A 27,245-nucleotide genomic window follows, 5' to 3' on the forward strand; every position below is an offset into this window, starting at 1 on the left:
CATGGTCACATTCTGATAGGCATTTAATATGCTTGCGAATCTTGGAGACTCACTGCAGAAATAGAAAGCAATAGAATTGAGATGCTATAGAAGGATCCTTGGCATCGCATACAAAGACCGCATCACAAACGAAGAGATTAGAAACAGGATCCCAATGGTAACTGGGCTTCACGATGACGGAAACTATAACTGTATGGCCATATGACAAGGTCCTCAGAACTCGCAGACCTTCCTTCAGGGAACAGTACCAGGAAAAAGAAGAAGAGATAGACAAAGAAAACGATATCTGAAGACAATATACAAGAATGAACGAAAGAAATTGTAAGATTTTAGGCAAAACATTCAGAAGAAAGAAGAAGGCGGTCGACAGATCATGTGTGGTGCCCCAACAGTTTACCAGACTAAGGGATATGTCCCTTCGCCATTGTTCCTGAACAAGTGTACAGAAATAAAATCTGTTCGTGTTTGGCGTAATAATGTTAATGTGGCATATTTGATCAAAGCAATAGAATGGAATGGAATGGAAAGAGAAAAATAGACTCTTAATTGAGTAATTGAAATCCAATTATCCACAAAGTAGCCTACAATCTGAAGAATTATTTTTTTCGAGCGTTTTTTTTTTTTTTTTGAGCAAAAGATAAACTCCATGTGTTGGCTACTGCAAAACAGGTCTGAAACAAGATGACGCTTAAGCATGCGAATGCTACCACAACGATTTAACCCATCATGAACGCACGTATTTTAGTGCATGGAATGTTTCTGTCAGTAGCCTATTGGTCTTCTTACCGTAAATTTTTTAAGGCATGCACTCTTTAAACAAGATAAGATAAGATAATATTTACTGATCCAATCAAATGGAAATTCACTTTGACTACAATTGACAACCTAAACGTAACTACTGTACAATAACAATATAGATGCAAATACGAACAACATTCACACACGAAAACACATACACACTCATAACCAGCGCTTTATAAATAAGACTTCTATGTACTTGACGATGACATGATCCTGTAACACTCTGACCGAAAGTGCGATGAAGGAGTTTCTAAATCTTTCTGTTTTAGTTCTAATGGAAAGAAGACGACCTCTTCGTTCAGATCTTCTGTAAAAGTGGTTTAGGGCCTAATGGGTGCAGGTTATCTTTAAGAATCGTCAGTGTTTTGGAAAGGCATCTTTCATGATAAACAAAGAGAACAATTATAGTTGTGCGCTGTAGACGCCAGGAGAATGAATTTATGAATCTCGGAATGCAGGAAAACGCTTGGTACAGAGTCTACATGCTGGAATATATTATATATAGGCCTACATTAAATTAGTCTGACTGAAAGTGGAATAGAGAGGAGTTTTAAAATCTTTCTGTTCTAGCCTTTATGGAGAGAGCCGACCACTGCTCCGTTCAGACGATGAAACTGAGCCTGGTGTAATTGCATGTATAGGCTTAGTGGATGCAAATGAGTAAATAGACTTCTAATTATTTTACATGTTTTGGAAAGACATCATTCATCAAATAGATCTACATCTATAGTTCTTCAAGAAATGGTTGTAGCTGAGTTTAATGTTTAAAAAAAATTAGTCTATAGTCAGAGGCGATTTAGTAGAGAGGGGTCTGTTGCCTTACTCGCCAACCCCTAAGGCCGCTTCTGTTTTAGTTGATGCCTTTAGCCTATGTCTTTGAAGGATACTATAATACTACTACACGTACCATACCAGCAGACTGTCGTGCGCATCTTGCTTGGTAATTTCTTCTGAGCACCATATATAAGGTTTCGTGAGTTTCTGTTCCTAACGGTGCGCCTTGTTGTCATTACGTTTTTGCCTTTGTTGGGGTTGTGCTGACTTTGCTGAGTTGCGTTCTTTGGTGTTTTCCTCCCCAGTATTGGGGACGCAGGCTTGGGACTCCGTTGGAGCCAAGCCTGATAATCATTGTATGGTCTGGTTGTTGCCTCCATGGTTTAGGTTGTGGGCTTTCCGGGCCCTGATCAATGGTGACATTGAGAATTAAGGTGTGCTATAATTATATATGTTATTTGAGTAACATGTTTAAATTATATTTGACTTGTAAATGCTATTAGATCTATTATTCGTTCATCATTATATCATAACATTTCATTTGCTTATTAAATTTATAAACTTACGATTTTGTTGTGAACGAATACAAGTTAACTGATCGTTATCGTTGAACAATTGTTGTGTTCACTAAATGTTCAATTGAAAACCTGTATTCAGTGTTAGCCAGTCGATGCCGATATTATTTGCTTGGGTTTAAACTGTAGAGGTGGGGAACCTGGGAGTTCGAGGAACTTATGTCTACCCCGAAGTCAACGAGCTGACATATCCCACCCTGACACGATGGCGAAGACCGCATGCACTGATATGATTGTGGTAGCTGTATAAAAAAGTTTAATGATTGTTTTGTCAATTTTAAATTTTCCTAGATTCCTACGATATAAATTTTAGTGATGTCGTTAATCAAAGTATTTTCATTGATTAAAAAATGATCTTATAAATCAGTGGTTCTCTAAGTTTTTCGGTGAGTCCCTCAGTGGAATTGAGACTCCAAGTAGTTCAAGCTCTAAGTTTCTTTACTTTAATTATGCCTATATTGCTGTTTATGAGGTAGCACCTTAAGTTGAGACAGCTGCATATATATGTAGGTCACTCACAAAGGCCCCGGGATACACACTTGAGACCAAAAGGAAAACCAGTGACTTGGCGGAGTTTAGGTCATTGGTTAATATGCATGACTAAATGCATGACGCTTAGACGCACGTAATCATCTTCTTTTTTGAAGTAACCTCTGTATCATATAAGATAAAATAAGAAGAAAAGAAAATCCGCTGGTTATATGCTTGCTCTGGATGTGGCAAAATATGTAGTTCACAGTTGTAGCTGCTTAGCCGCGGGACATAGTCATAAGTCTACTGCATTCCTCATTAATCTTTGGACTCGAAGACAAGCCTTATTAATAATATTTTTTTAAATGAGGTAATTTATTTTTAGAAATGAACATATGATGATGGTACTGAGCTTAGTTTTTTTTTTCTTCCTGTTATCACATGACTTTGTTATTGAAAATGGCCGATTATTTTGTTTACCAGTTGTGGAACTATGGTGAGACTAGATTCTATATCTACAGATTCTAGATCCCTACCTACATACATCTAGATTTAGATCTAGACTTATTCTAGATGTAGATGTAGCTGAATCTCTCACTTAGTCACTAATACTCTGACTCAGTCACTGATACTATCAATCTGATTCTGAGACTGAATGAGATGACTGAGACTGAGAGTGAGTGACAGAGACAGAGTGAGAGTCACGATCGAGTGACTGAGAGTGAGAGTCTCTTCTCTCAGACTGAGCTCTGCAATCAACTCAATCAACTGATTCTTAGGACTTAGTCTTAATGTTTCACTCTTTCAGGTTCTGAGTAAATATAGATCTAATTATATTATTTATATTTTTTTGACTTTCATTCTTACTGTAACATATGATACACAATATGGACACAAGCAACGTACCCTCTGAGTCTGAGCCTGAAGAATCAGATTCACAGGACAACATGGAAGCCATTTTAGGTAAAAAATATAAAAGAGCTTATTGGAGGAATCTGTCAGCATTTTGGATTTTTGGTCTGTGTAACAACTTTGCATATGTAGTAATGTTGAGTGCTGCCCATGATATTTTGAAAGAGGAAAAGAATCCTACCACTAATACAAGTTCTCAAACCACGACAGAGGCTCCCATTGCTTCAAATAAAACCTATTTGGAATGTAACGAAGTTAGCACTGGAGCTATTTTATTGGCTGATATATTACCAACACTGATAGTGAAGCTTACATTTCCATTATTCTTAGAAAAAATACCCTACAGTGTTAAGATAACGGTTATTTCTGGATTTGCTCTGAGTAGTTTTCTAATCGTTGCACTTGCACATGAAATTTGGCTAAGTATAATTGGCGTTGTATGTGCTAGTATTGGAGCTGGCCTCGGGGAAATCACATTCTTAGGCTTGACTACATTCTATAATAGAAATGTTGTTTCTATGTGGTCATCAGGGACTGGGGGTGCCGGAGTATTTGGCGCTTTAGTGTATGCTGGCTTTACTAGTGCTGGACTTTCACCAAGGACCTCCTTGCTAATAATGATAGTGGTTCCAGTTCTTATGATGATATCTTATTTTTTTGTACTCACTAAGCCGCAGAGAAAGACAAAAATAGTTGATGACTCTTCTTTATTGCTGGAGGAAGATGATCGTAAAACATATTCACTCACTATCAAGCAAAAACTTCTGCTCATTCCAGCTTTATTTAAATACATGATTCCATTAACACTTGTTTACTTTGGAGAATATTTCATCAATCAGGGCCTCCATGAGTTACTGTACTTTAATGGACAATGGCTGTCTAAAAGTGAACAGTACAGATGGTACCAGGTGGACTACCAAATCGGTGTGTTCATCTCAAGGTCATCTGTTAATCTGATTCACATCAAGAAGCTTTGGATTCTACCCGTGTTACAGTTTGCTAACTTGATTTTGTTACTGTGTCAAGTATTTTACAGATTTATTCCCAACATATGGATTGTGTTTGTCATTGTGCTGTGGGAAGGGCTTCTTGGTGGTGCCGCCTATGTGAACACTTTCTTTAGACTCACCAATGAAATACCAGCAGAAAAGAAAGAATATTGTATTGGAGTCACTGCTTTAGGAGACTCAATAGGTATTGCTGTGGCAGGGGCAGTCGCTATTCCTTCACATAATGCCATTTGCAATTTACAAATAACAATGTAGATGATTTAAGGAAAACAAAAAAAAATTATTGTCAATTTTTTACAAGATGATCATCATTATACTATTATGACTGATTCGTAAGGAAAAAAAAAGTATAATATTATTATATATATATACACTTTCTTTATTTATCACATGTGTTTATGGAGATATTGGTTCTTTTAAGACTGACTACAATATTTAATAATAATAATGTGGCTGATGCTCGTATTAGCTTTGTGATGATCACATGCTCATAATAGTGCAAGGTAGTGTTCATAAAATGCTTGCTTAACTGCTGTTCAAGGGTGTTGTATTTGCTTGTAAACTTCTTTTTGATTAAAAAGAAAAAAGTTGATCTGCTTTATTTTTAAACACTATCGGTGTTTACCTTCTGTACTTTTTTTTGTCATCATTTGTATTTTAATGAAGCATTAAAATTGGAAACCTGTTTGAAGGATAATGTCAGCTGTTAGTATCTATGTATAAAATATTAGACTAAGTATTCTTTGTGCTCAAAAAGTTGTTTGCTTTATCTATTATTATTATTTTTTAAATTAGTGTAGCACATCTTTAATGCTTACAGTATGCTCTGTGCGCTATAGGACAATGTCTTTTGTGGACCTGTCGGGAGGGATTTGTATCTAGGAAAAAGGTTTCTGCACTTCCTTTAGGCGCTCAGCAAACACAACTCAGTTCAACTCAGGTTTTGAACTCTAGCCCCCTAGATGGGTAGCCAAGTGGTTAATGCCTCTCAGCTACACAAATGGAAGTACAACATCATGAATATTTAAATATTTTTTTTCTTCTAATTGTCTGTTAGTTCATCACATTTCTTAAATTATCTTTCCATTCGTTAACCTAATTGTAGGAGAGGAATGAAAGAAAATAGAATCTTGAGTTTTGAAAAGAACTGGAACACAAAATTGTGTGTCCGCATATTTTAGCAGTGATGTTTCTCTTTCAATGGGTCATTATCTAGTCAAGGTGTTTGTCTGGGCCCTTGATAAGAAATGTTTGTAAGTCTGACAGAGAAAACAAAAATGGTTCCCATTAATGTTTCTATGAACTAAACCTATCACATTGTGGACTCAAAACAAAAGGCTTGCTTTTTTCTCTTTTAATCTACTTAGTTCTATTTGTAAACTTTTTCTTATAAAAACCTTTCCATTAGATAAAGCATAAGATGTGGAGTTTTGCCCAGACACTCTACCTTTTTTTTTCATGTTACTAAAATTATATCCATTATCAACTTTGACATTCATACTGGTACTATGTGTATTAAACAGATTTGTATACTGACATCTAGATGTTGATGGCAGAATTGTAATTTGAAATGTCATCAATCTGATTTTGTTCATTGTATCTAAACATTTACCTAAACAGCTAGAACTATTAAATCTCTTGGAAATATTTTAAGATGTTGAAATGTCTTTTAAAGTATTGGTATCAGCAATTGTACATCCCCTAATTTAAAAAAAATTATTTTACTTACAGTGAGACCATGACTATGAGTATTTTGAGCAGTTTAAATGTTTAAAATAAAAAAAAATAAATTTTAAATTGACTAAAAAGAAAACTGAAATAGATAAAGTATTTGATGTATTTGATTTCGCTGCATTTAATTTAAAATATTCCTGACTAAATGCATGACGCGTAGGACATAATCATCTTCTTTTTTAAAGTAACGTCTGTATCATATAAGATAAGATAAGAAATATTAGAAATATTATTAATATTTGATGACCTTCCAGAATGTTTTTTTCTTCACAGAAACATTATTTATAATATACAGGGTGTTCCAAAAGTAGATGGACAGTAAATAATAACATTTATTTCAAAATATAACTATGATTATATTTACTAACTTATTTTTTATGTTCATAATTAACTTTTATTGCTAACAATAATACAAAAGCCCTTCAAATTTGTAAACACTGGAGTTTAAATTGTTTTTCATCAAAATTTACACAACCTTGAAGTCTGCCTCATACTCTTTGACAAACATTTTAGCATATGTCTCTTTGGATATTGATTTCTTGAAATGTATCTTTATGCTTTTTTTTTTCAAATCACTGACACCTTTTTTTTTTTTCAAATCACTGACACCTTTCTTTTTTTTCAAATCACTGACACCTTTTTTTTTTTCAAATCACTGACACCTTTCTTTTTTTTCAAATCACTGACACCTTTCTTTTTTTTCAAATCACTGACACCTTTTTTTGTTTTTTTTTACTTTTAACATTGTCCTTGAGTGAGCCTAAAAAAATCTTTTAAGATCAAGTATGGCCAATAGTTATAATAAAAAGAATATAGCTGATGTGTAGCCCTACTTTACATACTCTCCACCTACTTTTAGATCATCTAATAATAAACTTTATTGAAGTCTCATGTATGTTGCATATTTTAATTTTTGTCTTTTATTTTAATAACATGAAAGTATGGAGGTGGTCCCAAAGTTTTTGTTTCATTACAATTTTACTAGACAAAGTTGTTGATAATATATATTTCTTAGGGGCTCTAAGTTATAGCTTGTGTTGCCTAGAGGTAAATCTGGCCCTGATTGTAAGCGTTAATAAACATTGATGAATATATTTTTCAAATCTTCATTTTTCTGTTCTTCTGGCAGTACTTGTGTTTGTAATTAAGCTTTGATTTTTATCCTGTAGTTAAAGTGTTGTTTTATTCTGATATAAAACTGTTTGTTGTAGATTACAAATATTTGATCAAATGTAGCTAGTACCAGTGTAATAGAAGAGTCATCTTTTAAAAAAAGGTGATTTAAAGATTAAAAAAAAAAGGAATAAATTTAAAAAAAATGTAATAAATACAGGTTACAAATATTTTTACAAAGCCTTTATCAGCTCACTCTGTCTGTTAGTCTGTCTGTCTGGTAAAAAGTTTTGAATACATTATTTCTACCACATCCATTGTTGGATCAAGTTGAAACTTCACACAATTATTTATTGACAAAGACAATTCATGAATCAATAAAAAAAAATTAATCAATTAATGGTAATTAATTATTTTATTTGATACCAACAAGGGAAATTAATGCTTCAGTATTCACAGATATGGCTAAATATGTATGTGATATTTTGTTCCCTTAGATAATTGTACACATTATTTTTCTCACACCCATTCTCGGATCAAGTTGAAATTTTAAACAATTATTTATTGTGTACCTAACAAAACATGACTTACTTACTTAGACTTAGGTCCTCCTGCGTCATTCGGCACTTTGAGCGGCAAGCTGTCTCCACAAAGATCTGTCGCTGGCAATGTCTGAGTCCTCCTCCCACCTGGTGTCTACTGTCCTGAGGTTCTCCATGAAGGTGTGGCGCCAAGTTATACAAGGACGACCCTGTGCGCTTTCCTCATATTGGCCTCCATGTCATCGCAACTCTTGGCATGTATAGTTCATGAATCAATTAAAAATTAACCAATAAGTCAATTGATTTTTGATAAGTAATTACTTTGCTTGAAATTTTAAAAAGGGAAATAGTTTCTACATTATAGTGAGATATAGTTGTAAGTGTGAAGTTATTTCCCTTAGCTAAGCTTTGTTTTTTTTTTAAAAAGTATTTTTATATTTTGATTGTTTCTTGATTTATCAAAACATAATCCAATGCATTTTTAACTTTTTTTTTTGTGTGTGGTTTAACTTCCTTTGCATGAGAGAAAAGGGGTTTGGGGGGGGGGGTGTCAACTCAGTGCCTGGGTACTACTGTTTTACAACTTCCTACACCGCCATCTCTTGCTGTCTTGCAGAAGTTTGTGCAAGGGCTTCTGTGAGTCCATGTGCTTATTAAAAGCTTAGAGGTCAAGTGAAGATGTAAATGATGCTAGAAAATGTATATCCAAAGGAAAATACATGTACTAAAATAATACATTACTTTGAACAGACATCTAACAGATTGTAATAAAAATAGTTGGTAGCACTTTTCAATGCTTCTACATTCTGACACATTAGAGAAACATGTCCTTGAATTTAAATACATCTAGTCATGCATGTTTCTTTTGATTTGTGTGTGTGTGTGACAAGGCTTCTTATAATCTGTATGGAAATGGTTAAAATTAATTTAATGTTGAAAAGTTGAAAGTTTAATTGTGGTGCTTTATGACAACATTATTGTGAATATGTCAAGTTTAAACAAACTATGACTGATAAGATCAACTCTCATATGATAGCGTTAAACAAATGAGTTCATCCATTGAAAAGGTCTGTTGGGACTTGTCAGATATAAACTTAGTTTATTAAAGATCACATTAAGTGTCTTCAAGTGGATTGAATGTCACACTAGTTTCATAAGTATTATTCATATTAATCACTTTTTTGTTATCAGCTTAAAGCCATCTCTTAGTTCACTTATGGAATGTGGCTATCAGTTCTTTGTGGATTCTTGAACTTTGGGCTCTTTTCTATTTAGCAGATCAGTTTTATTTGACAAAATTCAACAGACTGTACGCACAATGCAGTCTAGCCATCAATTGTAAGCTTATTAGTATAACTCATTAGTTAAAGAATGGTTTTTAAACATGGAGAACTGAGTTTGGATTCTAAAGAAACTGTTGCTGCTTCAACAAGTAAAGAAAAGTTAGCTCACTACAGGAACCTGGTAGCCTTTTGGTTGTTTGGTTTGTGCAATAATTTTGCGTATGTAGTGATGCTTAGTGCTGCTCATGATATTCTTAAAGAAGAAGAAACTTCATTCAGAAATCTAACAGAGCAAGCCAACAACTTTTCAAGTAGCAAGAATTTATCTTCACCTTTAGATGTACATTCTGATGATTCTAATATCACTTACCTGGAGTGTAATAAGGTCAGCACAGGTGCCATTTTACTGGCAGACATCTTGCCTACACTGGCAGTGAAGCTCACCTTTCCTTTCTTCCTGGAAAGAATTCCTTACAATGTGAAGATAACGTTAGTGTCAGCCTTTGCACTTGGGAGTTTCTTGATGGTCGCACTAGCCCATGAGATGTGGTTGAGTATTTTAGGCGTTGTGTTTGCCAGCATCAGTGCTGGACTAGGTGAGTTGGCCTTTCTGAGCCTCACCACTTTTTACAACAGGAATGTTGTTTCTATGTGGTCTTCTGGAACAGGTGGAGCAGGAATATTTGGCTCTCTGGTGTATGCTGGCTTTACAAGTGCTGGACTCTCACCCAGAAATTCTTTGCTGATAATGGTTACAATTCCTGTTCTTATGATAGTGGCTTATTTCATTATCTTAACACGGCCAGAGTTGAAAGAAGATAATGATATTGAGATGATAAGCAGCAAAGTTAATGACAAAATCGACGTAAAAGAGAAAAAAGATGTAACCTTAAAGAAAAAACTAACTCTGAAAGACAAGTTTAAACTTATTCCCAACCTGTTGAAATATATGGTTCCTTTGATTTTAGTATACTTTGGAGAATATTTCATCAACCAAGGCTTGCATGAGTTGCTGTACTTTAATGGACAATGGCTGTCTAAAAGTGAACAGTACAGATGGTACCAAGTGGACTACCAAATTGGTGTGTTCATCTCAAGGTCATCTGTTAACCTACTTCACATAAGGAAACTTTGGATTCTACCTGTGTTACAGTTTGCCAACATGATTTTGTTACTGTGTCAAGTATTTTACAGATTTATTCCCAACATATGGATTGTGTTTGTTATTGTGCTGTGGGAAGGGCTTCTTGGTGGTGCCGCCTATGTGAACACTTTCTTTAGAATCACCAATGACATCCCTCCAGAGAACAAAGAATATAGTATAGCCATTGTTGCCATGGCTGATTCTTTTGGGATATCAGCAGCTGGGGCAGCAGCGATTCCATCCCACAATGCAATTTGTGGCTTGAAACTTACTATGTAGTTTATTGTTTGGATTTATAAACCAAGGTTGTTGTTTTTTTTACAAACAAAACAATAAACAAAATGACATCTAAACCAACAATAAAACTCATAGAAGACCTGGCTATAATTTTTTTTTAAATTTCTTGTATTGTTTTCATGACATAAATTGAATGAAATCAAACCTTAAGTTTTAGTATTAGTTTTAATAGTATTTTCAGCATAAAATCTAAGACACACTGCACTGGCATATAAATAATAAGTAATAATATAAAAAATACTTTTTTTTTTCTGAATTTTGCTTATAGTGAGTGGAATTGCATCAATTATTTTGAATCAATTATTTAATTCATTTTTAATAGAACTAGACTAACAATAGCAATTTGTGCAATTAGAATAACATAAAGCTGTCCTTTCAGACCTTGCGACCTTATAGGGAAGATGATGTTAAGGTCATCTGTTTCTGTGGTCCACGAGGGTGTCATATGGCCAGCACAAAGACCAACTGCCTTTACTTTTCCCCAAGTAATGTCAGGTACCCATTAGAGCTGGACGAACAGAGCACCCAAATATCCCAGTCTTCACCTGTATTTGAACCAGGGACACCCAGTTTGGAAGCCAAGTGCTTTAATGCTCAGAGACTGCATCCCCAAAATTAGAAGTATTTTTATAAAAAAAAAATATTTCTGTTTAGCACAACTTTCATGCTTAAAGCATGCTCAGCGCGCTATGGTCTAATCACTTTTGTGGCCAGTTGGTGCGAAGGAGGGTATTTGGGAGAAGGTTTCTGTGCTGCCTATTCAAAAGCATTTTTTAAAAATTTGCTTGAGCCCAAATTTAAGTCTCCATGATGGAAGGCCGATGTGTTTGCCACTGAGGTATTCAAGTTCTTTTAACTAATGATCTAATTCTCTACATTATTGTGATTATTGTCATGGGTACCTGGTAACTTTAAATTCCTTAAAAATATACTCATGGTTTGGTGTGGTTATTGTTTTTTGATAAACAGGCAGAAGTTTAAAAAAAATGATGTGACAAAATTTGTTTTATTTACTTATACATTTGACATATAAGACAGTGAAGACTAATGGGTCTAAGATAACTCAAGTCTCCACTAGGAAACTTTTATTTTTTTATCTATTTTTTAAATAGCTTTTACACAGCAAAACTTTCATGCTAATAGCATACTCAGAGCGCTATGGTCCAATCTCTTTTCAAGATCAGTAGGGGCAGGGGGTATCAGGAAGAAGGTTTTATGTACTGCCTTATGGCACACAATAAACACAACTTTGCTCGAGCCCCTTGATAGGTGGCCAAGCGGTTTAATTCTCCGGGACACACATATTTTGTTAAATTAGTGAAATTTAAATAAAAAATTACAATCTCAATAAAAATATTGCGCAAATTAGTCACTAAGATTTTATAGCAGAAGTAATTATGGTGGGAACAAAACAAAAACTCACTTTTTTTTTTCATTCTGATTAGGTTCTGTCACATTGGGTAACAATTTGTTTTGAAGCAATTTGAAAATATATTCAAATTCTCGGTTCATTTTAAGCAAAAGAGACAATTTCATTCAACTGACTGGATACATCATGAGTACATTTAAACATAGAAAACAATAATAACACAGAGTAACAAAGAGACAAAAGTTTAACTTAAGTAGCAAAAATATGTGCTTCATTTCAAATAAATAAGAATGGACTTCATATCACAGATTGAGCAAAATATAAAACATCGTCTACAAATATTCATTTAGTAGTCTTTTCAATACATTTCACTTTGGGCTCACAATCAAGGTACAAACTTGTTGTGGCAAAATATCCAGGCACATTTTAACCTTAAATGAAGACCTATTCAAGTTTTCATCCTTGTAACATTTAAGCTGCTACATAGTCATTGTCATAAGTTCCTTTTGATCTCCGCTCTGCTAATTTCCTGTATCTTTCAAGTTCCTATCCAAATAGAAATGCAGGGGATAAGAATCACACAAAAATACAGCTAGGAACAGTTTTATTTTACATATCTATGAGTCACTAAAAAAAAAGAAAAAAACACACACTTTATTTACTATATCACTCTAAGATGTTTGAAAACCAATTCTTTCAAGATTTCATCATGAACCCATTGTTCTCATGCCTTGCCATTTCTCTCATGCCCAGTCACTTCTCTCATACTCTGCTTTTTCTCTCATGCCTTGCCAATAGGTATAGCAAAAAAAACATCTTATCTTACTTCCTGTTTCTGAGATCTGAGTGTGTCAATAGCTGGCTCAGCAAACTGAGGATCTTTGGCTGGGTCATCTACCGTACTGGGATTGTTGACATACTGAAATTGTGAAGACAGATATCTTGTTATTTATAAATATAGAAGAGAACAGAATGAGCTCATGATTTTTTAACTGAGATTTCATTTTAGTTACACACTCCTTGAAGCTGACATCACACAAAACATTTACATCAATATTTCATACTGAGACTTCAACATTTTTTTTTTGCTCTTACAGTTAATTAATATTAACTTACTTCTTCAATGACAATGACATTTATCAATGACTCTTACAAACATAACAAAGAGACAACTCACAGTTTGTGGGAAATGACTTGTGTAGGCCATCTTCCATAACTCCATTGGATTTCTGTAGGAAGGGAACAAAATAATAATACATTTAGCAGCAGGTCAATAGGGCAAAGAAACAAACAGCTCTTAGAGTGGAAATATCAACATTGTTGACAATTTAAAGAGTAAAATTGAAACAGATTTAAATTCCTGGTGTAAATTTTTTGAGTTTTTGTGTCCATTCATGTGTCAGTAACTTAGGTGGGAAGAAAGCGAAAAGATAGGATATGTTCAATTTTCCTGTATCCTTTAATGGATAAGCAAAATATTTAAAAAACAAATTTTACCTGGCTTGAACTTTTCCCACATCACCATCATTCAGTGGAGGAGTTCCTAGAAGAGTTTGGAGATATATATATATATATTTTTTACTTTTTAAGGTAAATTAATATTATAAGGCTTGTCTTCAAATCCGACGATTAATGAGGAATACAGTATTTCCAGTGGCTGCGCAGCCCCAGCTGTGACCTGCATATTTTGCCACATCCAGGGCAAGCATAACCATTGTCCACAGGTGGTTGATTTAGAAGGTAAATTAATATATTTTAATATTTAAATGATGAATAAACATGAAATGTAACATATAACAGCAATACAATATTGAGAGAAGAATAAAATATGGGGACACATAGATGAGTTCAGACACTTATATAGATCTAAATACATTGCATTAATGTTGCTCTTTTTCAAATGTTTCACTGTCATAGACTCAATAAATAAGATAAAATATCAAGTTATCTTAACTATGGTATATAGATGACTGAAATATAACAATCAGTTTATCAGTATTTTCAATTAGTATAATTACTGATCAAGACATTTTCTACCCATCTACCTACCTTATTATTTAGTAAAAAAAATGAACCATGTAATGAGAATAAATGAAGCAAGCTATAAAGTTACCAATTTGCTGCAAGGCGTCTTGACCAGCAGAAACAAATATTGGTTTGTTATGATCAACTTGAATAGTTTTACTAGAAGGAAGAAAAGAAGCCAATTATTGACAAAAATGATGTTGGGGTAATTTATTTCTGTGTCCATCAAATCAATCACTTTAAGTTCTCCCACTGATGCAAGAACCTACACAGAGCTTGATAAATTAAGGAATCTCAACGAAGTAAAATGTCCATTGGATTTGAAACAGAGAATTTTAGATCTACAGTTGAATACTTAACCAATGGACCACCATTTCTCAATGTTAATTACCATAATTAAATTTTCTTCTATTTACATTAATGATGGATTGTCTAATTTATTGATCAGAATATGTTCCTACCTGACAGTAGTATCAAATAAATAAAAACTTAAGACCCCCTTCATTCTGGACACAAGTTGTTCTTGTTTGGTGCTAAAAAACTAAAAGAGAAGAGTAGTCAGAAATAGGAGTTTATATATCAATAATGAAGTAATTAAACACTAAATAATATTCTGGTACAAGAAATAATACAAGAAGAAGAATACAAAGAAAAAAAATCTTTACCTGTAATGATGCCCCATGAATATGTGCCAAAAATCTTAATGTTTTACAAATAGTTTTTCTTTTGTCTGAGTCAAAGTCCTGTTCAGGATAATATTTTAACAGAGAATTACTAGAGAATGAAAACAATTATTTAACTGCTTTCAAATTTATTTATTTTTTTTGGTTACAAAAAATTTAAGCATGCCATTTAAAAAAAAAAGTATGCTACCTGAAAAATGTCATATTTGCTACCCACAATGGCTAGAGGTATCAAGAAAGGATTCATCAAGTTTTTATCCTGAAAGTCAAATAGAAAAACATGATACTGTGGAAAACATGGAGCACTATTGGAATAGAAAGTCAACAGCAATCCATTGACTTAAAAATTTGCTTTCAGAAAAGTCAAGAGAAAATAATGTATTGACAATGACTTCACTCAGAAGTTTATCATATTTTCAGCCTACAGACAGGACACTTGTTGTTTTTTTATATCAGTATGATGCTGCACTCAAATTTTTTTTAGTCGCACAAAATTTTCTTAGTAAGTTTCTTCTCCACCCTATCACTAACATGAACCAAGACTAGACTAAAGGACTATATAGCTACTTACACTAACATGAACCAAGACTAGACTAAAGGACTATATAGCTACTTACACTAACATGAACCAACACTAGACTAAAGGACTATATAGCTACTTACACTACCATACATGAACCAACACTAGACTAAAGGACTATATAGCTACTTACACTAACATGAACCAACACTAGACTAAAGGACTATATAGCTACTTACACTAACATGAACCAACACTAGACTAAAGGACTATATAGCTACTTACACTAACATGAACCAACACTAGACTAAAGGACTATATAGCTACTTACACTAACATGAACCAACACTAGACTAAAGGACTATATAGCTACTTACACTAACATGAACCAACACTAGACTAAAGGACTATATAGCTACTTACACTAACATGAACCAACACTGGACTAAAGGACTATATAGCTACTTACACTAACACGAACCAACACTGGACTAAAGGACTACATAGCTACTTACACTAACATGAACACTGGACTAAAGGACTATATAGCTACTTACACTAACATGAACCAACACTAGACTAAAGGACTATATAGCTACTTACACTAGCATGAACACTGGACTAAAGGACTATATAGCTACTTACACTAACATGAACCAACACTAGACTAAAGGACTATATAGCTACTTACACTAACATGAACACTGGACTAAAGGACTATATAGCTACTTACACTAACATGAACCAACACTAGACTAAAAGACTATATAGCTACTTACACTAACATGAACCAACACTAGACTAAAAGACTATATAGCTACTTACACTAACATGAACCAACACTGGACTAAAAGACTATATAGCTACTTATAAACTAATACTTCCTTTTCACTCTATTCATTTTAAAATTCTATCTGATATATTTTCTATTTTTTGGTCAATCATGGTCATAGTCACAATTGACTGAAAGAACAAATATACAAATAAGTTATTTAACACACACAAACACACACACCAAATTTCTGAAAGTTAAATGACTTGATTCAGTAGAGTTCCATTCAAGTGTCTCAACTTCATTTTATTCAAATTAAAATTCAAGAAATAATTAACATGACTTACTGGGTGCTCTTCACCAATTCTCTCCCATGTTTGTTTACGTAATTTATTCTCTATTTGAGGATCAGTAGCTTTGGCTTCCTTGATAGCCTCATTTAGCCTTGACCTTGCAACTTGGAGTAAAGTTTCCATTGTGTTCCACAGCTCTGTAGGTGTGGCTAGGTCAAGGACAAGGATCAATGTTGTTTGTCTGTCAGATACAACCAATAATTCTACAAAATTATTATAGGAAAAAAAAATTAGAAACAAAAAACACACTATAAACTAACAAAAGCATTAGAATAACATAACAATGTGCTGGTTTCTTGAAACATTACTTAAAAATACTTTAACCATAATATAATTTCATGTGAAGTATTTCATTGTTATTATTATACTGGAATAGATGAAAACTGCTGGCAACTAATGGATTCTGAAAAGCCCAGCTGGAAAACTCTCACAAAGCTAGAGGGTCATGTATTTGTTTACCTAAAAACAGAGGCACAGAGGATGGAAAAAAATAAAATAAACAGACCTCTAGCAGATAATGGTTTTGTCTGCATCAGTGAGGTAAAATATGCAATCCACTACTAGTTCTGCATAGTCATCTAAAATACTGCACTTATCCTTAATGTTCAGACCCAAAGATAATGTCTAATTAAAATTGATCTGGGGGGCAATAAATATTTATTGAAATTTCTACATTCAGTTTGAGACTGAGGAAACTTAAAATTACTTCTAGAAGGGCTGGAATAATGAAGGAATGAAATGCCTAACAAATGTTAAAGTTACTTCTTCTAAATTGTCCAGCACCATTCATTAAAAAACAAAAATGTGGTATTCTGTGACTTGCGAAGCCATACTGAAATGTATCTCAGATGTTTTATTACAGTTCAGACTTACAGCAAAGCATCTGGTGTTATGGGGATGTCTAATAATTTCGACAGCCAGGTTCCACCTCCAAGTTCCCAGATGTGACCTACATCTTTACCCTTAACAGAAAATGAACAAATATATTAGTGAAATAACTCCAGATTTATTTTAAATCTAATTAAATACAGGGGGCACGGTAAAGTGCTTGGTTTTTTAACACAGGGATCATGAGTTCAATGCTACTTGATCCTGGATTTTAAACTTCTGAATTTTCAAACCCAACAAGTAACTGATGTTAGTTAAAGCAAGTAAAGGTCGTTCATCATTGTGTTCGCCACATGATAACAAATATTGATAGTAACACAGCAAAAAATAACAACAAAAAGTGCTCCTTGAGCATCTTATCTCTCCTTGTCTTTAAATTCGTCTATGCAACTACTGTAAATATTATGTGCCAGTTAGAGCTGACCTAGATTAGACAAATTTAATGTCGAGCTAAATTAATATATAAATATAAAAACAATCACTCACAATGTTATGTCCCTTAGAGCGTCTTCCAAATGTGTACTCCAGTGCAACTGTGGGTTTGGGCGGCTCATCTCTGATGATCAAAATAGTGTTGACATAAAAAAAGTTATAATCTAATATCAAGACATCTAAATATGTAAAAAAAAAAGTATTAGATATAACAATGCTCTAAGACTATAAAAAAAAAAGAGAGCAACATTATTATCACATACTTTCAAAATATTTTTTTTTTCATTTTACAAGTATAAAAATAAGACCAAGGACAAAAAAACAAACAAAAACAAAACTGACCTGTCAAGGAAACGTAAAATAATTGATGTTTTCCCCTGAAATAAAACAGAAATTTATCTCTCTACTCTTTAAATTTATCTTATCTTATCTTATATAATACAGACGTTACTTCAAAAAAGAAGATGATTACGTCCTACGCGTCATGCATTTAGTCATGCATATTAACCAATGACTTAAATTCTGCCAAGTCACTGGTTTTCCTGGCTAGCTCAGGCAACCCATTCCATGCTCTAATAGCACTAGGGAAGAAGGAGTATTTGTACAAATTTGTCCTAGCATATGGGACGAGGAATGTGCCTTTATCTTTGTGTCTTTCAGAGTATTTTATTAAATTTTGTTTTTGTATTTGAAGATTATGGTTCAGTGTTTTATGTATGATTGCTACTTTACTTTTGAGCCTTCTGTCCTGAAGGCTTTCTAAATTTAGTGATTTTACTAAAGGTGTTACTCTAGTCAAATGTGAATATTCGTTTGTTATGAATCTCACTGCTCTATTTTGTGTCTGTTCCAGTTTCTTAATGTTTTCTTGAGTTGAGGGGTCCCAAACGGAGGATGCATATTCTATTATTGGCCTAACCAAGGTTAAGTAACATTTTAGTTTTATGTTCTTATTTGATTTATAGAAATTTCTTTTAATAAATCCTAATGCTTTGTTTGATTTTTTTGTAGTTTCATCAATATGTGGATTCCATGATAGTTTTTCATTTATTATAACACCTAGGTATTTTGCGTTTTTAGTCTGTGATACTGGTTTGCCATGAATAAGATAAGTGGAATTAATTTGTTTTAGTTTTTTTGTTACTCTTAACAACTGACATTTTTCTGGGTGGAAAGACATGCTCCAATTTGATTCCCATTTCTGTAATTCATCTAATTCTCTTTGTAAAATATCTGTGTCTTGTGTTGTTTTTATTGTTCTATATATTATGCAATCGTCTGCAAATAATCTGACTTTTGTTCCTGAACTAATGCAATTTGGTAAATCATTTATGTAAATTAAAAATAGTAGTGGACCCAAGACTGTACCTTGAGGTACACCTGAGTTTACTGTTATCGGTGTTGATTTAGAGCCATTTATTATTACAGTTTGTTCTCTCCCTATCAGAAAGTCTTTAATCCACTGATGCAGTGGACCATTAATGCCGAAATATTTTAATTTTTTAAGCAAACTATGGTGGTGAACTTTGTCAAAAGCCTTAGAAAAATCTAGTAAGATAGCATCTATTTGTTCACTATTATCTAAACCTTTTGAAAAATCATCAATTAGTCCTATTAGTTGTGTTTCACATGATCTATATTTCCTAAAGCCATGTTGGTATGGTGTGAGGACATTATGTTTGTCTAAGTGGTTTATGATGTTGCTATATATTATGTGTTCTAGGATTTTACATGTGATGCTGGTAAGTGATACTGGTCTGTAGTTCCCTGGGTCAGATTTTTCTCCTTTTTTAAATAGGGGGGTGACATTAGCTTCTTTCCAGTCCTTTGGTACTCTGCCCTGGTTAAGTGAAGCCTGAAAGAGTATTTTGAACACTGGGGCTAGCTCATTACTTAGTTTTTTGAGTAATCTAGCTGGAATACCATCAGGTCCAGAAGCTTTATTTGGTTTGGTGTTAGCTAATAGTTTTTGAATTCCATTTTCTTGTACTACTATATCTTCTATGTTGTCTACTTGGTTCAAATTCAGTAATATGTCTTTGTCTCCTGGGGCTGAGAATGCTGATGCAAAGTATTTGTTTAGAATGTTTGCTTTAGTTTCATTATCATTATGTATTATGTTATGTTCATCTTTTAATGGCGCTACGCCTGTTGTTTCCATTTTCTTAGACTTAATGTATGACCATAGGTTTTTGTTGTTATCTTTAGATATTACATTGTTTATGTATTCACTCTGCAGCTGTCTGCTTACTTTTTGGGTTAAGTGTTTAATTTTTATATACTTTTTGTAAACTCTTTCTGCATTAGTTTCTTTAAATTTTCTATAGAGGTTTTCCTTCTGTTTACAAAGCTTCTTTAGTCTATTATTAAACCAGCATTTATTTATTTTGTTTGATGTGTATTTAGTTGGTATATGATTTTCTATTATGCTTTTAAGATGGTTTTTAATGAAATTCCAGAGGTCATCGACTGGTTGGTTAATGTCTTTTTCTAATAAGAATGTTTGTTGAAAGTTTAGTGCAGCTTGGTGTAGTTGTGTTAGGTTACATTTATTCCAGAGTAAGATTTTTCTTTTGGGTTTTGTATTGGCTACTGCTTTTATCTGACTGTGTATTTTTATGATCTCATGGTCTGATAGACCAGGGATAATTTCATAATCAACTACTAATCCAGGTCTGTTGGTTAAGAAGAGATCTAATGTGTTGTTTAATCTAGTTGGCTTTTTAATGATTTGATCTAAACTTAGGTTGTGTAAAGTTTCTATGAAAAGCTCATTTATGTCCTTAAGGTTTTGGTGTTTATCTATGGTTAGTGTTTTCCAATTTATATCAGGTAGGTTGAAATCACCCATAATCCAAAAAACTGCATTTTTATTTGTCTCTTTAAGTGTAGTAATCTGATTACATAGTTCCTGCATGTATTCTAAACTAGAATTTGGTGGTCTGTAAATGCTGCCTATTATTAGGGATGTTGAGGTGGTATTAATTTTACAAAATGTTGATTCTACATTTTTGAGTTAGGTAAGGTAATTTCTTCTGCTATAAGAGTGTTTTTTATTGCTAAAAGAACTCCTCCATGATTATCAGCCCTATCTTTTCTAAAAATTTCATAATTACTATTGAAAATTTCTGCATTATAAATTTCAGGATGCAGCCAAGTTTCTGTTCCTGCAATTATGTCTGGTTTCTCACATTCTAATAAAATTTCTAAGTCTGCTGTTTTGTTCCTAATGCTTTGAAAATTTATAACTAAGGTTTTAAGGTATTTTGGTATTACTTCTTTAGTAGGTTTGTTTAGTGAGGCTGTTGTATTAATTTTAGTAGATTTAGGTTTAACAGGAGTGGATCTGGCTAGTGGTTGGTGAGTTTGGTTCGGGATGGTGTTTAGGATGTTGTATGGGTTAGAAGTGTCCACATCAAAGGAATCAAACAGTCCTGATGTAAACTGAGGTAACCCACACGGTACACAGTGCCATGATGCGTCTTTGTTGCCTAAGGCATAATACACAGGTGTATTCATATGGAGACATGATGCATGGTACCATTCATCGCAGGTGTCACATTGAATGGCTTTCTGTTTCAGGGTGCATATTTTTTTGCAGATGTTGCATCTATCTTTAGATCTAGGCCCTGGATTTGACTCTACATCTCCTGCCATTAATATTAACAGTGATAGGTATTTATTTCTGCTGTGTCTGATTGAGAACTTCCATTTGTGATGGGTAATCTTCTTTAATGTTATAGATGTGTATGTTAGGTTATTTTTGAAGTTGCATTGTTCTAAAGTGTGATGATTGATTATGACTGTTGTTTCCTTTTTAAGTTTAGTGTTGACAAAGGTAGATCTAGTTCTGTGTTCTGTTTAACACTTATCTATCAACAAGAATAATCATTATTTTAACATCTTTATTTTCCATTACAGCAAAATGGTACACTATGATATTAATATTTGAATAGTGCACTTTAAGTGTCAAGTAGACATACAAATGTTTTATTTACCGAAATGTTCAAATATAAACTTACAGAGCTTTTACTTCCCATTACAATCACAGTGGATTCTTCAGAGGAGAAGTTTTCATCTGTGAAAATAGAAAAACAATGGGCCACTGCATTTTGACATTCGACATCATGACATAATATTTAATCTAAAAACAAATTTCAGATTTTGGACACTCATTTGGGTGGGGGTCCGGGGGGATTTTCTAATTTGGACTCCCCATCCCCCCACCCTATTTACGCCACTGGTTAATAGTATAACAGAACAGAGGTAGTACTAATAGTAAATGAAACAGTGAAAAAAAAAGGAAATATCTTAACATTGTTGAAACTTTATAGAATTAGAACACTAGTACAGTATTTTTGTAAGTTTACCAATCTTTGTTGTAATTCTCTGTTTCCAGTGAGCCTGCCACTATCACCAGACACTGTGTCACAATTTTCAGCCTCTATATCCTGATAATACATTCTAAAAGATGACCTTGGTGAATTTTAACGTCTAAAGACCCATTGTCAACTATCTTATCATCAACATCAAATTTTTCATAAGTTGGAATATATATCAATAAAAAGTGCAGCTGATAATGGCTTTGAACCTAAATTTCTAAGCTCTAGAAACATTCTGTGACTGATGTTGATGTTACATTGATTGATAATGATGTTTTATTACATCAATGATCTAGGTGGTGTAGTCACACATAAAGGGCTTTTATGGGTCAAATTAAAGAAGAAATGCAAGAGATCTGAAGTACTGCCTATCATCATAACCCTTTCAGACCTTGCGATATATAGGACAGATGATGTAAAAATACAATATATACTGTTTTACAAGGAAAATTAGAGGTAAATATTTCACACGTACTAAGTCTTCAATGTTCATATTAAGTTAGATGTCTTGTCACTTTTTTATTGTCACACAAAAGTCATTGACATAAAGTATGACAGTCTGGAGAAATTCGACCATCCTGACACAAGAAGAATCATGTTAGCAGAGACATTTTGAGATTCCTTCTTCAAAAAGTTTAGAGTCAATTTTGTTGCAGACATCTCTCACAAAAACAGTATATATAAACATTTTCAAAGGTCCTCATTAGAATAATATGAGAAGATAACTATTAGTTATTAGATCTATCTAGATAACTTAAAATACTTTATTTTTATGCAACATTAGTAACAATGTGAATGTCATTTTATTTGACAATATTTAAACATGGAGTGATAACTACAATGAATACTGCATACTCAGATACTGCATTACTCATTAATATTTGAATCATTAATCTTCCTTTGGACTCGAAGACAAGCCTTATTATATAATAATTTATTTTAATACTACTATTATTATTAGTCAGTGTCACTATTACTAATAGAGTAATACTATTTACTTTACTATTACTCTATTAACTCTATTAGTGATTATTTGTGGACCTCCTCGTAAGACCTCTAGTGGGAGTAGTGCTCTAGCTAGGCTCTAGGAGTCTAGGCTCTAGGCAGTCTGAGTCTAGCTAGAGTCTAGGCCCTAGGGCGGCTAGGGCACTAGGCCTAGGCTCTACAGTCACCGTGACACTGAGTGTTACAGTGCTACACTCACACTGACGTCTCTGTCTATCGTCTCTATTTACCGTCTTTAACGTCTTATTATACCTAGAAATATTTCAAGCTAACCTTTCTTTATTTCATTCTGCTCAATTGCAAGATCCCAAAGCGATTTATCCATAGTAATGGTTTATAGCATAGAATCTAGTGCCGAATCTAGACTCTCTCTAGACAATAGATGTAACATATATAAACAAAATATTAAACAAACTATTCGGAAGTAAACAAAAAGTTGAAAAGGCAGTTACGCAGTGATAGATATTGCAACGCCTAAATATTTTACTAATTAATGTTTGAAATGACAAAGAACTAAAAATCCTAATTTAGAATCTAATTAAGATGATTTTCATTGCAGTTAAATATATTTTGATCATATAATCATATAATAAGATCTTTCTTTTTTCTTATTTCTTATTCTAAGCATATGCTGCGGTACTTTAACCTTATTGCCATAACAAAAATGGCAGCATTAGGAAGATTACTTGGCGACGACGTAATTGAACCTTATAAAAACGCTAAATTTCTCTCTGATGATGAGTCGAAAAATGATCCCGAAGATGAGCCATTTCGCTCAAAATACAAAGCACGAGAAATTTACAAGGATATCTGCAATAAAATCAAAGATAAACTCAATGGTAGTTCAGTTGCAAACAAGACATTACTAACATCGTTAATATGTTTGGAACAGGCCATCGGTCTTAATTATATGGATACAGAAGAATTAGCTGAAGGCGAAGACTGTTTAATGTCATGTCTTAAACGAATTGAAGAATATGGGTTAAAAGATGCTGTCAGTTTACATATGAACATTTTAAATTACTTAGGTATTCTATGGAGTGAACGAAGAGATTTAGAAAAGTCTTTAGGGTTTCTGCAGCAAGCAGAAAATTTGTATTCAAACTATAAAAAGGAAATAGGCGATGCGCCTCTGGCATATATTGAATTTTTAGAAGATTTTGAGGGTGATGATAATGAAAAGGCCCACCAGCGTTGCCAGTCTTTTGAAAACATTCACACACATACCTTGTATTACTTGGCACAGGTGTATGCAAAGCTAGAAAAAAATAGCTTATCTGCAAGATATTGTCATCTAACGCTACAAAGGCAATTACAGGCTGGTGATTACAATCCTGTAGACTGGGGATTAAATGCTGCAACCCTGTCTCAATACTATTTAACAGCTGAGAAATATACAGAAGCTCGACATTGCTTAGCCAGTGGCTCTTTTATATTTCAAAGCTCCAAGAAAAGCGCAGATCAGTTGTCTGAGCAAGATTTGGAAGCCCAGTGCCAGAGAGAGGCTGACATTGAGAGGTGCTGGATTAAGTATGGACTTGGGCTCTTGGAAGCTTCGAGAGATAAAATGCTGGGAGAGCTTGAAGATAATGATAATGAAAATACTGAAGGGCCATCGTCTGTTATAAGCAGATCTGACCACAATGCTGATAAACAAGTGGCTGATGATATTATGTCAGAGTCTTCTTCTGATAAAGTATTTCAAGAATTTCAGCTTGAACTGACTGCATATGAAGAGCGAATTACTGACAAGCTCATCAGAACATTTGATGAAGCTAGAAAGATTTTCTTATTTGTCGTTGATAAGATAAAAAATGCTCAGATGTTTTACAATTTAGAATCACATGCCAGTGATGCTGTTCAGATAATCCAAGATCATAGTTGCGCTTTTAAACTATTAGCTTTCTTTGAGCTTGACATGAACCGTCAGTGTCGAATGCACAAGCGTCGCATTGATATGCTCTCTGAATTGCTGAGAGAACTAAATCCACAGCACTACTTACTAGTATGTCGTCAGATTATTTATGAACTAGCAGAAACCTATAGTGAAATGGTTGACTTAAAAGTAACTTTAATTGAAATGGAGCGGACACGAGCCACACCATACAGTACCAATAAAATTAACAAGCTTGTGCAACAAAGTATTGACCAATACCAAGCTTACATTGACTCTCTTAAGGGAGGAAAATCTGAGCTTCCATCAGAATTTCCAGAAGGTGATGTCAGACCAGCTTTAGTAGCCTTCTTTTGCATGGGGCGGCTGTACTCAAAGTTCCTTGAGCCCCTAGTACCTGAACGTTTGGCTAAACTAACTAAGAGTTTGGAGTGTTACAAATTTGTTACCGAGTATTGTGAAGCCAATCCCTCTGCCAAAGAACTCATTCCTAATGAACTTGGTCTGTGTAAAGAAATGGTCTCACTCTTGCCCGTCAAAATGGCCAAACTTCTTGAGCAGCAATAACTGTCTCAGTGTCAAGTTTAATTCAGGTTCAACTCGGATAAGTTCATTAAAACCTGTATCCTGTGATTTCCAACTGTAACTGTTGAACAATGATTTAATGTCTAGGAACCCCCCCAAGATCTCTATTGTAACATCATAGATTTTATTAAAAGAAAAATAAATTTAAAACTACTTGAGAGAAACCCATTATAATGCAAAAAACAGTTTTGGCTTTTCTTTTATTGTAAATTATGAAAAATAATTTTTAATGCAATCTAGGTCTGTGGATAGATAATAACTGCATTTTTTTTGTTTGGATTATTGGACATACTGTCTTGTATTTGAGAGGATAATTGCAGGTTTCAAAAACTAATCACAATTATTTTAGTTTTAGCACTTAAAACTTTATACAGTATTGCATGCTACTAAGCTGAATGTTTCATATTCAAAGATCAGGTATATACAGTATTGCATGCTACTAAGCTGAATGTTTCATATTCAAAGATCAGGTATATACAGTATTGCATGCTACTAAGCTGAATGTTTCATATTCAAAGATCAGGTATATACAGTATTGCATGCTACTAAGCTGAATGTTTCATATTCAAAGATCAGGTATATATGGCTAGTACTCAATGCATTAGTTTTTGTCAAAATGTATAGATCGTTGGCTTGTTGAAGTTTGAAATCTAAAAACAGACACCTCATATTTAATAATTTACATTGGCATTTAAAATACACTAAATCTAACATTCTTCAGATTGATTTCACTATCCAATTAAGTAAGGTTTAAAAGAATAGTGCAGTGATTGAGAGTTAACAATAAAAGTTAAAATATTCTGAAGAGGACATTATTATTTTAATAATAGTTAGAAACCTATGATTCCTTTTGTTTTTTGCTGCTGAAACATTTGATCTATTATTTTTACAAAGCTTATTCCTTTTTTGTTTTCATAAAATTTAGTACTAGGAAAATGATTGCAAAATCATCAATGCTATACTTATGCGATTAATTGTAAATTACCAATTAAAAATAATTTTGTTTGCATAACAGAAAATTCTGGGATATGTTTTGTACTATATTTACAATGTTGTTAGAAATTTTGTTTCACAGCACATTGTCAGTATTAAGTGCTTCTTGAGTTAGATCAGAAAAATAAAAGCCTGTGTCTTTTATTGTGACTGTAACAATTTGAAAGTCTTAGCTATTGGGTACATGTTTTCAAATACTTTTGTTAAAGCAATCTTCTAAATATTTGCTGCTACTTTAGAGTGTTCCTTATAGTGCAACTTCATAAGGAAAAGATAAATATATGAAACATTCTCACCATGTTTGTTGTCAAATTTGTGTTTTATGTTTCAATGTTCTTTCAAAGTTGAAGATGATCTACTTCCTAGTCCAAACCTCTCACAGGGTATGTACCCATGTAACCATTGAGACGACCTAACAACAGTTAAGCATGCATACTGCATGACCAGGGTCCCACTATCAAGTCACATGTTCTATAAATATTTCTTTAACATTTCTTTGCTTCCAGCTTTGAATCCTATTTTCATAACCCCTATCAGACATAAGGCCTAATGTGTGAAAATGTTTACTTTCACTCAGTTGTTTACAGCACTTGCATATTATCTATCAATTGAATTCAATCTTTCCTGTTATATTTTTTTTTTTTGACAACTTTCTTCCTGAACAGGTGTTTTAAACATTCTATTCAAG

The 27,245-nt window shown here is 33.5% G+C and overlaps 4 protein-coding genes across 5 annotated transcripts; 3 read left to right on the forward strand and 1 right to left on the reverse strand.

Moving 5' to 3' along the window:
- Nucleotides 1-2,650: 2,650 nt before the first annotated feature.
- On the forward strand, nt 2,651-7,371 carry LOC106055360 (battenin-like). The gene has a single exon (XM_013211580.2). The coding sequence runs from the start codon at nt 3,497-3,499 to the stop codon at nt 4,796-4,798; it is 1,302 nt and encodes a 433-aa protein (XP_013067034.1). The 5' UTR covers nt 2,651-3,496; the 3' UTR covers nt 4,799-7,371.
- Nucleotides 7,372-8,477: 1,106 nt separating this feature from the next.
- On the forward strand, nt 8,478-10,740 carry LOC106055359 (battenin-like). Its single transcript, XM_013211579.2, has one exon. The coding sequence runs from the start codon at nt 9,304-9,306 to the stop codon at nt 10,636-10,638; it is 1,335 nt and encodes a 444-aa protein (XP_013067033.2). The 5' UTR covers nt 8,478-9,303; the 3' UTR covers nt 10,639-10,740.
- A 552-nt stretch (nt 10,741-11,292) lies between these two features.
- Nucleotides 11,293-23,517, reverse strand: LOC106055344 (cytoplasmic dynein 2 light intermediate chain 1-like). Its single transcript, XM_056023136.1, has 14 exons — nt 23,359-23,517; nt 21,721-21,776; nt 18,041-18,075; nt 17,753-17,822; nt 17,252-17,340; nt 16,373-16,559; nt 14,924-14,992; nt 14,716-14,793; nt 14,512-14,591; nt 14,139-14,209; nt 13,523-13,568; nt 13,203-13,254; nt 12,852-12,944; nt 11,293-12,571 (listed from the first exon to the last, which is right to left on the reverse strand). Exons 1-14 carry the CDS (start codon nt 23,408-23,410, stop codon nt 12,497-12,499), a joined length of 1,053 nt encoding a protein of 350 aa, XP_055879111.1. The 5' UTR covers nt 23,411-23,517; the 3' UTR covers nt 11,293-12,496.
- Nucleotides 13,612-26,852, forward strand: LOC106055358 (KIF-binding protein-like). 2 transcript variants are annotated; one of them, XR_008776899.1, is made up of 4 exons: nt 13,612-13,765; nt 22,377-22,536; nt 23,711-25,981; nt 26,088-26,852. XR_008776899.1 is itself a non-coding variant. In XM_013211577.2 (3 exons), the coding sequence occupies exon 3, from the start codon at nt 23,714-23,716 to the stop codon at nt 25,544-25,546; it is 1,833 nt and encodes a 610-aa protein (XP_013067031.2). In that variant the 5' UTR covers nt 13,612-13,765; nt 22,377-22,536; nt 23,711-23,713; the 3' UTR covers nt 25,547-26,852. The 2 variants fall into 2 exon arrangements, 1 of the variants encoding a protein (XP_013067031.2); XM_013211577.2 differs by having other exon boundaries at nt 23,711-26,852.
- Nucleotides 26,853-27,245: the final 393 nt, after the last annotated feature.

The sequence above is a fragment of the Biomphalaria glabrata genome, chromosome 3, assembly GCF_947242115.1.
Source record: "Biomphalaria glabrata chromosome 3, xgBioGlab47.1, whole genome shotgun sequence".
In the NCBI taxonomy this organism is placed as follows: domain Eukaryota; kingdom Metazoa; phylum Mollusca; class Gastropoda; family Planorbidae; genus Biomphalaria; species Biomphalaria glabrata.

Bases quoted from the DNA above. Each gene is read 5' to 3' on its own strand.
- LOC106055360 (XM_013211580.2), top strand. From the start codon at position 3,497: ATGATACACAATATGGACACAAGCAACGTACCCTCTGAGTCTGAGCCT.
- LOC106055359 (XM_013211579.2), top strand. From the start codon at position 9,304: ATGGTTTTTAAACATGGAGAACTGAGTTTGGATTCTAAAGAAACTGTT.
- LOC106055344 (XM_056023136.1), bottom strand. From the start codon at position 23,410: ATGGATAAATCGCTTTGGGATCTTGCAATTGAGCAGAATGAAATAAAG. The intron at 21,777-23,358 runs GTTAGCTTGAAA...CTATTTTCACAG, and splicing joins GCAGAATGAAATAAAGAAAG to ATGAAAACTTCTCCTCTGAA. The intron at 14,993-16,372 runs GTAAGTCATGTT...TTTGACTTTCAG, and splicing joins GAATTGGTGAAGAGCACCCA to GATAAAAACTTGATGAATCC.
- LOC106055358 (XM_013211577.2), top strand. From the start codon at position 23,714: ATGCTGCGGTACTTTAACCTTATTGCCATAACAAAAATGGCAGCATTA.